The 9,922-nt window shown below is 38.9% G+C and overlaps 1 protein-coding gene across 1 annotated transcript; it reads left to right on the top strand.

Moving 5' to 3' along the window:
• Window positions 1-954: 954 nt before the first annotated feature.
• Window positions 955-3,041, top strand: LOC139621968 (type-1 angiotensin II receptor B-like). The gene has a single exon (XM_071478974.1). The coding sequence runs from the start codon at window positions 963-965 to the stop codon at window positions 1,938-1,940; it is 978 nt and encodes a 325-aa protein (XP_071335075.1). The 5' UTR covers window positions 955-962; the 3' UTR covers window positions 1,941-3,041.
• Window positions 3,042-9,922: the final 6,881 nt, after the last annotated feature.

The following is a 9,922-nucleotide window of genomic DNA, read 5'->3' as shown; positions in this document are numbered from 1 at the left end:
CAGTAAATTAACATCTGAACCTATTTTTGATAGGCTGTTTGCCTGTTTGCCCTTTTCGTTTCCTCTGTCTTCTGCTATAAGTAGCCAACTGGGTCTGAATCTGCTCAGGTTGTGTAGGAAGAAAAGACTGAAATTTGACATTCATTTGTTTTCATTTGTTTCATCAAAGGAAAGGCCCAGAACAAAGAGGACGTATTTCAATTCAATCCAGTCTAATTTTAAATGAACATACACGATGGTGTATGATAGTGGAAATGCTAATGTGCATCCTTCAAAATATAGTCCATGTTTCAATGTAAAATATCAACAACATCATCATACTACCTCGTTTAAATTACCCTGTAACACACCCAGTAAATGTAATAGCATGTGGTCCTTAGGTAATTCTCTCAAATACAAAAAGAGATATTGGAGGTGATTTCTACATCCAAACCAATGTTAACAATGAGCTTTACAGGTTATGATAAAAATGGTCTGCTGAACTCACATCATGACTCACATCATGACCTGGTCATGAAACACTTCTTGACAAATTTTTTATGATTACAAATTGATATGCAAAAAAGATAACAAACAAACAAACAAACACATACACACACACACACACACACACACACACACACGAACACTCTGTCTCATTCCTGCTCCATGACACACAGAATCTCTCTTTCACAAACATACTGTACAAACACTCTCTCTCTCTCTCTCTCTCTCTCTCTCTCTCTCACACACACACAAACACACACACACACACACAGACCTATTTGGAAGCTAAAGAAGAATGAAATTACTATGGCTAATATGTGAACTGATGAAGATATGCTTTGAAATACGTTTGACAGTGATATGTAAAACAGCCCCCACTCTTTATGAAACCAAAGTTCACCCCTGGTTACCAAGAATTGCTATTTCTTATTCCTTCCTCTTTGACACCATTAAAGGGGAACATCTCGTTCCTCTGAATGACTTCACATTTACCGTCATCACCTGCTCAGTGCGAATCTTTCAGATTCTCTGCCAGCAGCATGGACCAACTCAACTCCACTGGGGTCATATCTAACCTCTCCTCCCCTCATGGACTTTCAAGTCTTGTCTCCTTGGACTCCAGCAGTCTGGTTGCTGTGGTGGTGGTGTTGTCTTTCTGCTTCTTGCTGGGAGTTCCTGGAAACTTGGCCGTGATCATCCTCAGACCAAACTGGCAGCACTTGTCTAGTCTGAGCCAGATTTTGATGCTGAATCTGGCTGTATCAGACACGCTCTGCTTGCTGACCCTGCCCCTGTGGAATTATTCTCTCCTCTACAACTGGATCTTCGGACAAGAGGCCTGTAAGCTTCTAGCATACCTTATATACTGCTGCCTTTATGGCAGCCTGCTGACTGTGACAGTGCTGAGTGTCCTGCGATACCTGCAGGTAGTGCACCTACATAAGTTTTTTAATGAGGTAGGAAAGAAGAGACTGCTGCTTGTGCTCTGGCTGGTTGCGATGATCCTCTCCATCCCTGCTTTAGTGATTCGAAAGCCAGTCAAAGGGCAGCATAAGACACTCTGCCAACCTCAGTACTCTTCCGAAGCCCAGTCGGTGGCTGTGCTGCTGTCAGAGTCCATGGTAGGACTTGTTTCATTTTCTGTCCTGGCATTTGCATACACCTGCCTCCATAGAAAGGTGAACCAGACAGCTTTTTTCAACCACCCAAAGACCACCAGACTTGTCACCAGTATCATCGTGACCTTTTTTGTCCTATGGATGCCACATGTCATTGTAAATGTGCTGTATGTGGTAGCTATTTCTCTCGAACATGAGGGTCTGTTGAAGTTTTGTGTGGACTCCAAAGACATTGTTGGAGCACTGCCATTTGTGAATAGCTGCCTGAATCCACTTCTGTATGCATTTGCTTCTCGCAACCTGTGCACTCTGTGCCAAAAAACTGAAGATAAATAGTGCTGTTAATACACAGCTCTGCATTTCCAGGAAGTCTGTCTCATCAGTGGACCTGTATCATCAAAAGCCACCACATATGCCATGAACCATGCTGATGATAACGCTTACAGATGTTATTTTTGTTCTTGTGGAACCAAACAAAGGTGTTTTCACTCAAATGATCTCATCTCCTCTACTGATACTCAGCTTAATGGTGTGATACTCATTATATTTGTCAAAGAGAGCTGGAGATGATTTGTGGTTTAATGATGAATTTTGAGGTTTATGGTTAATCTCCCTTCAAATCAACTCTGTGCTGATTACAACTAGTCCTTAGCCAGAACTGTAACAACAGAGGTTCATTATAAATGAATCAGGCAGAGAGTCAAAAGATCAATGAGAAAATAACTTATTCTACTGAATTTACAATACAAAACTGATTTACCATATATTTTGCATTAGGGTTTTTTTTTTTTTTGCAATACTTGTCTGTATTGACCTAGATGTGTGTGTGGTTAGACTGTAGCGTTGTGAAATAATGCCGATGTGTTTCACTGATAATGACATTGTCTATCTAAGCATCTTAGGTTTTATGGGAGAGATCCGGTCAGAGGAAACAACAATTAATGAAAAGATAGAATAAATGTTTGTGTTGGAGCTCATCCAATGAGAGGAATGACCATGTGTCTCCATTGTTTAGGAACAGACCGACAGACAAAAGGGATAAAGAGAGAGGGAGAACTGTACTCAGCAGAACTGTACTATACAAGCAGATGTGTAAATACATTCATCCGCGTATTCATTCAGTCATTTTATTTATTCTTTTTCTTGGACCAGAAGAACCAAGACCCTTCAGCTCTTACACTGTACAATACATATCGTTTATATTTTGGCCTACAATAAACTGTGCTTACAGATTGTGTTGTGTCATTTTAAACACAAAAACCTACTGTATAATATGTAATATCTGTTCATTTGAATGATACGTGAATTGGCTTTTTTATAATCTGTGGTGGAAATATTTTGATCATTTACTTCAGTAAAAGTAGCAATATGTTGTAAAAATAATCAACTACAACTAAAAGTTCTTCATTAAAAATGTTTCTTAAAGGAACTGATTCACATTTTGAATATAAATACTACTCTCATGTCTGTACAGTAAATATAGCCTACCTGCAGCCACTTAGCTTAGCTTAGCACAAAGACTGGAAACAGAGGAAAACAGCTAGCTTGGCTCTGTGAAAAACAACAGTAAATGAAATTATAGCCATTATAGCCATCAAATAAATGCAATGGTGTAAAAATCAAAATATTCCTCTCTTAATTGTAGTGGAGAGGTATAAAGTGGCATAATATAATACTCAAATAAAACAAGCACAAACTAAACAACTGTTCATGATGCTGTGATGTTTGTTGTTGTACTTGAGTACTGTACCTAAATAAATGTATTTATACTCCACTACATACATTTTTTAATCTCTCTCTGTCTGTGTATGTGTTCAAATCGTAACCTCTTTCTAGTGGTGTGTGTACACTGCCCCCGCACAGTAGCAGTGTTATTCCAAAGATAACTTCTAGAGACCTCCTCTGTTGTTATTAAAGGTTTCACTTCTTTGTCTTAACAGCCTCTGTGACTAAACATAGTCACTGTATAAATAATTCTCAATAAAGCTCTGTGGTGTTTTTCTGCTGATGTGTCTCATGATGGTAGTTCAGTCATCACAGCACTGTTTTGCTCTTCTTTCTGCTCTGTCCAGTCTTCACCTTTTGAGCTTTCTTTTCATTGGACTGGAACTGAAACCATCTTGATATGTTGGATAACACAACAAGATCCAGGGGGTCTTCCTCTGTGTGTGTGGCGGCGGCTCTTTCCTGGTGTAACTTTGCTGGTCATGCCCTCACCATCATTTATGTTCTCTTCAGGCTGTGTAGACAGCAGTCTGAGCTGACTTGTGTCCCTTTCTGTCTAGACATCACAATTTGAAAAAAAAAAGTAATCTAGCCAAAAGGTCAAGACTGCTGCAGAAGAGTGTGCACTTTTATGTGCATGTGCTGTTTATGACTCAGTATTTCCCCCAGTTGCTCCTTTGGGCCCAGGCAGGGTTTTCTCTGGCCGCTTCTCAACAAAGAAAGCATCCTTTTCTCATGCAAGGATGACTTCTGCTCTAAATTCAGTGTATGTATTCTTGCCAAGATGCTCACTTACAGTTCTTTTTTCTCGCATGCACTTTTGGTCATCTTGGTTATCTCGATCATTAAAAATGTATACACGTGTGAAAAGGCTCGTGTTGAAATGACCTTGAAGTGAATTCTTTTTGTTTTATCGTTCCTCTGCCAGTGCACAAGAAGGAGCTTGCAATGATAAGTCATACAAAGTGTAAATTCTGGTGTAATTATGGTTATGACGTCTATAAATCACATCCAGTGTGCAGAATGCACCATGATAAATTCCAGCTTGCTGCCAAATCTCTCTAATTAGGGAGTGTAACACAAAGCTCCTGTTTTTTCTCAACATGGATAGTTTGACATTTTGGTAAATATGCTCATTCACATTCTTGATGAGAATATGAGAATATTAATACCACTCTCAAGCCTGTACACTGAATAGCTTAGCTACTGCAAACACAGAGACTGGTTAAACAGCTAACGCAAGTAAAAAAGATATCTGTCTCTGAATTGGCACCTCTTGCCTATCAACACATACAGTATTTCCTTTGTTTGGTATATTTACAGTTTTTTGAGCTGCCAGTCAGATTAGCTAAACACAAAGCAAGATAAAAGGGCTAGCAGTTACAACATGGCTAAAGGAAGGTACTGGTCCCAGTCAAGAAATAGTTCAGCATTTTAACACTTCAGTTTTTGTACTGACATAACAAACAAGATAAAACATGTTAATTTGAGAAGTTTAAAGGTGCTGGTCGGTGGATTTTCTGCCTTTGGAAAGAGCTAAATTAGCTGTTTCCCTTGTTTCCAGCCTTATTGCTAACTATGCTAACTAGCTGCTAGATGCAGCATGATGGTATCAATCTTCTCTTAGTTATAAATCTAAAAGGGGATTTCCTAATGTGGTGAACAATGCCTTTAAGTGAAGAGTGAAGCTTTTGAATAGTTGAAACAAAAACTTTGAAAATCAAAATGAGTTCAATTCACTTAAAAACTTCAGAATGAAGCTGTTGTTATCCTTGTTAACTTTATCTTTGTTTATAACTGAAGATGTGATACACAAGCTAGAGCTGGGAAAAAGCGGATGTGAATTTGATGTGATGAGATTTTCTTTAATTAGCTGGGTCAAGTCTATGGAGAACTAAAGATCACAGTAACATTATTACCCTGGGATGGTAGATGACTCATTTGTGCCTGTTCATTCCTCTTTTCTCTTTCCTCTTCCTCATGCATCTAGGATTTACTGTCCTTTCCCCCTCCCCTCATCCTTCAATTACTAATCTGCCCTGTCCTGCCCTGCCCTTTCCTTCACTCAAGCCGGAATAAAAGAAAGTCTATACTTTCATTCTCTTAAAGTGCATGTTCTTTTTTTCTTTCTTTACTTCTTTCTTTCTTCCTTTCTTTCTTTCTTTCTTTCTTTCTTTCTTTCTTTCTTTTTTTCTTTTTTCTTTGTCTCTTCACACTTTCTGGCAGCATACATAGATAATCCAGGTGCAGACACAGCGAGGAGACAGAAAGTAAAAGAGGCGCAGGTTTATATTGGCTCTCTGCACCTCCCCATCTCTTGTAAAAGAGCTTTACTGGTTCCTTTCCAACCATAATATTAAGTTTCATTTAAATTCTGCAGTTAAGTGGAAAGTTCCCCCCTCAGCACCAAACTAATTAGAATATTCAGACCTGGTGAGTCAGGGTTGTGACATTTTTGATAACGTGGCTTCCAGCTGCAAGTATGAATCACCAAACTCATGTAAATATAGTGACTTGCTGTAAATCACCACTGTTTAGATCATGATTGAAATAACTCTTCATTTCAAAAGATTGTTTGCAATATTTCTGAGATGAAACAATCAGAAAAGAATCTTGGAAGCTTCTATGTGGCTATGTATGCGTGTTTGGTTAATCCTTCAAGTGCATGCATGTTTTTGGGTGAGGTGTTTTATGTAGACAGAGCACTCAAAGTGATTTGCTTAAAAGCCATAGCAACAGTCAGGTATTAAAGTGCATGCACTGAAAAGTATAATTACACCATAACAGCAGAATACACCATAACACTGGTTAAGATACAATTGCAACATGCTCATATCTACACAGAATATTGCTCTGATCACTTCATCCGCCTTCCAGGATGTAAACCTATGTGATTAGTGAGGCTCTGACACTTAAACATGTCTGACATGGTAGATGAAGCAAACTCATGTGTTGACGCAGGTGGTGGCTATAAGCAGGTGCTAATGCAGGTGACTGAAATATGCATGGATGACACATGTACAATGGCAGCATGCTGCTCATCACATGCAGACAGACAGGTACAACTTTTCTCATTGAGATATGATTAAAAGCTACATTGGTACCATACATATGATGCACAGAAGGCACATGTGCATGCATTTGTACATATGCATGCTTCATTTCCAGTCAAATGCACAGACATTCATACACACACTGTCTTCAGCGTGAAATTGTAAGCTCATTACACCTGTGCATTCCTATTTGGAAACTAAATATGAATGATCAGGTTGGTTACTTAACCCATTTTATGACTGCAAGTTTAACACCCAAGCTTGAATTAGCTGAGTGACCCTTTTATTTTTACATTACAGTGTAAAAGGCCTGAATTAAAAAGTAACTGTGCATTAACGTGGAATAGTCCAGATAACAAAAACCTCTTGATTTCATTTGAATGAATTGAACGAATTGAATTTCTTAAATGTCAGTTCAGCAACATTCAGCTTGAGTTCCTCAGTAATGTAAAACAGGGACATTCCCTGTTCATTTCAGAGAGAGAGATAAACAAATCAACCACAGCTCTGAAACAAATGAAAAACATTGATGTTATGGACAATTTGAGCTCACTGAGTTTTTCCGCTTTCTGCAGTCTCAGTGGAGAATTTATTCTGCAAGCCAAGGGAAGGGCTGTTCTCTGCAAATAGGTCTATATTTTGTTTTATTTCTTGTATTTTATAGTTTTCAATTGTCCGAATAAAATTGAATAAACTGAGGTGAAACAGTTCTTTGATGGAGACTGTAAATCCTTCACCAGTCGTATTTAAAGATGTGACAACTTGTGTGTGAGTAACAATATAATCTAATCACACTGTAATTAAAAAGCTCTGATTATTGTAAATGGGGTTGGGAACAAGAATCCAAACACTGCCAAAATCTTATTTATAGGAGCTTCACTTGTTGACCACTGATGAAATATCTGTCATTTCAACTGTTTTTTCAGGCTTCAACTTTTGTTGGTTTTGAATTCTTTTGTTGTATTTTGCAGTATTGAAGATTCAATTAGAAGATTTTCAGTAAAGTTATTTATTTGGTGTGTAATTTCAATTCCTTTTAAGAAATGGCAGTAGCTTTACAAAATTGTGTAAGGTTGATTAACCATAAACCTAAAGTTAACCAACGTTGTGTAAACTTTGCACACATTGCAGCTGCCTTTTTGTACGCCAGTTTCATTGTGATTATTAATGTAATGTAACATGAAAAGTTGTAACCCTGAAAGTTAGTTAAAGGGGTCCCACACTTACAAACTGGGATCATATGTGATGTCAGTGTCTTACTGCTATAATAAGCAAGTTGTGATGAAGACGCTGACGTGTGTGCTGACTGTCATCGTGCTATCACTCCAGCAGCAGCAGGAGGTTTTGTTGTTCCGTTTTTCCAAATTAAAACAGATGTGTCTGTGTCTGTGGAGGTGTGTGTTTGTGGGAGTTGGACGTCTATCCCACTAATGGTATGTTTGTTGGTGTGTCCTCCGTTCCAGTACATGTGTGTGTGGTCCATACTTTCTGTTTACAGACTCTCCACCATGATAGGGGTCAGTTGTTTGTGCTGTTGTTGTATTTACTCTTGTGTCACTCAGCGCTAAGCATCACAAGTCTGACTTGGACCACCATGTGTTTAGCCGAAGACCTGTAATCCTTGGATGAAACTGGACGTTGATGCGTGGCACGAAGGCCGTCTATTCCTCACTCAGAGGAGCCAGGTTTTAGGCTGGTATGAGTGAGAAAGTGTCTGTGAATAAAACACTGAACTCCTATCAGTTTCAGGTGTATGTGTCTGTGAAACTTCATTGAGATCAACAACCTACAACACTGCCTCCCAACCTTTCATATTGTGACCCTTTATAGCTGAGTAATCCATACTTACAACCAGTTGTCATAAAATGCATAGACACCACCACTGACCTAAAGTGATTAAATGAGCTTATTCGCAATTAAGCTAATGAGTCCACTATGTGTTTAATCTTCAACGTGTGACTAAAAGTATGTACAGCCACATACTTTTATGTATCTTGGGTCTGGGCAGTTTTTCATATTTATATGACATGTAATTAATTCTAATTATGGAAATCTTAATGTGATATTATGATGATTAAGGTACTTTCCTGTCAATATGACAATGCATAAAGTGAGGTCCATAAAAAATTATTTTCCTAGTTTGGTGTGGAAGAACTTAATCAGGCTGCCCCCATCCAACACCATGGTGATGAACTGGAACACAGACTATGAGTCAGGCCTTACTCAGCATCAGTGTTGGACCTCAGTCATGTTGTTGAGGCTGAATGGGGTCATATCTCTGCAGCCAGGTTACAAAATGTTGAGGAAAGGTTTCTCAGATGAGTGGAGGCTGTTTCACCTGCATATTCCATTGTTTTCAAACGTTTTGCTCGCAGGTGTGATGTTCAAGTGTCTGCACACTTTTGGCCATGTGCTGTACATGCCTCCCTCTCCCCTTCCTTGTGGTGTAATGGCTCTGCGAGTGTGAGCTGATTACACCTCCATCACTGTGACTGGACTGGGATCTTGGGCAGTTTACAAACTCCTGTCCTGTTAAAACTCAAAGTTAATTGAATTGAATTGTCTGTAGCTAAAATTCATCAGCTGAGAAGTTGTAGTTTTGGTGCATTTACAACATCTGACATGTTGGAAACTAAAATCAGTGCATTATATTAATACCATCTGCAGTCAATGAGTCAGATTTTGTGTAAAAAATAGTCTGTCAGGAGCTTTCCTTAAAAACTAATCTGGGATGTAAACTGCTTACTTTCAGTTTTTGGCTTTTGGACATTAGATAAAGGCCAATATTTGTCTTTGACTGTGTAAATGATAGGCTTTTGCTGAACTTATTTTGTCTTCAGGGCGGGGTACTAAATAACATGTTGTAAGCACAATTATGAGGATTTAGTACATTGAAAACTGACGCTACCTTATATCATGTATGGTAAAGCCAGCATCAGTGTCAATTAAGGGCAATTTTAGCAGCATAGTCATCTCAGCTCACACAACGCCCTCGGGCTAGTGAAGCTGTGAAAAGGATTCTGTACGTTCTCTTTTGCAATTTTTACTCCCTCCTTTCCTCCAGTCTTTGTGCTCTGCGGTTTTGTCAGACCATGTTACACTGAGAGACTTGACAGCCTGCCAGCCTGCTTCAATATGGGATATTCGCTGTTTTGGGAGTGCAGCAGAAAACCCCACTCAGTCTTGAACTTAAACTGAATACATAATGACACATGGATAAATCATCCACCTCTCTACTGTATATTTTTCTCCTCTTTCTTTATCATGTCTGCCTCCATCTGGATCCAAGTGTGTGGAAAAGATAGTTAGATAGCTTAGATGCCAAGTTCCACAACACACAAACAACTCGAGTTACAGCCAGGGATTATGTCACTTTGTCACCTCGTATTTATTCGCCATGTCTCCGTCCTTGTATGACCACTGGATGTCATCCAACCCTTCCCACATTCGCTTCAGTTCATAATCCTCCTATTCATCCTCTGATTGCCAGACACATGTAGATACCAAAATTACTGATATTCAAGTTTAAACCTATCACTT

The sequence above is a fragment of the Trachinotus anak genome, unplaced genomic scaffold, assembly GCF_046630095.1.
Source record: "Trachinotus anak isolate AG129_WGS33_773 ecotype Australia unplaced genomic scaffold, CSIRO_AGI_Tana_v1 ptg000005l, whole genome shotgun sequence".
NCBI lineage: Eukaryota > Metazoa > Chordata > Actinopteri > Carangiformes > Carangidae > Trachinotus > Trachinotus anak.
The sequence above is the reverse complement of the archived record's forward strand: the minus strand, read 5'-3'. Positions and strand labels throughout refer to the sequence as shown.

Excerpts from the sequence above, each read along its gene's own strand:
- LOC139621968 (XM_071478974.1), top strand. The coding sequence starts at position 963 with ATGACTTCACATTTACCGTCATCACCTGCTCAGTGCGAATCTTTCAGA.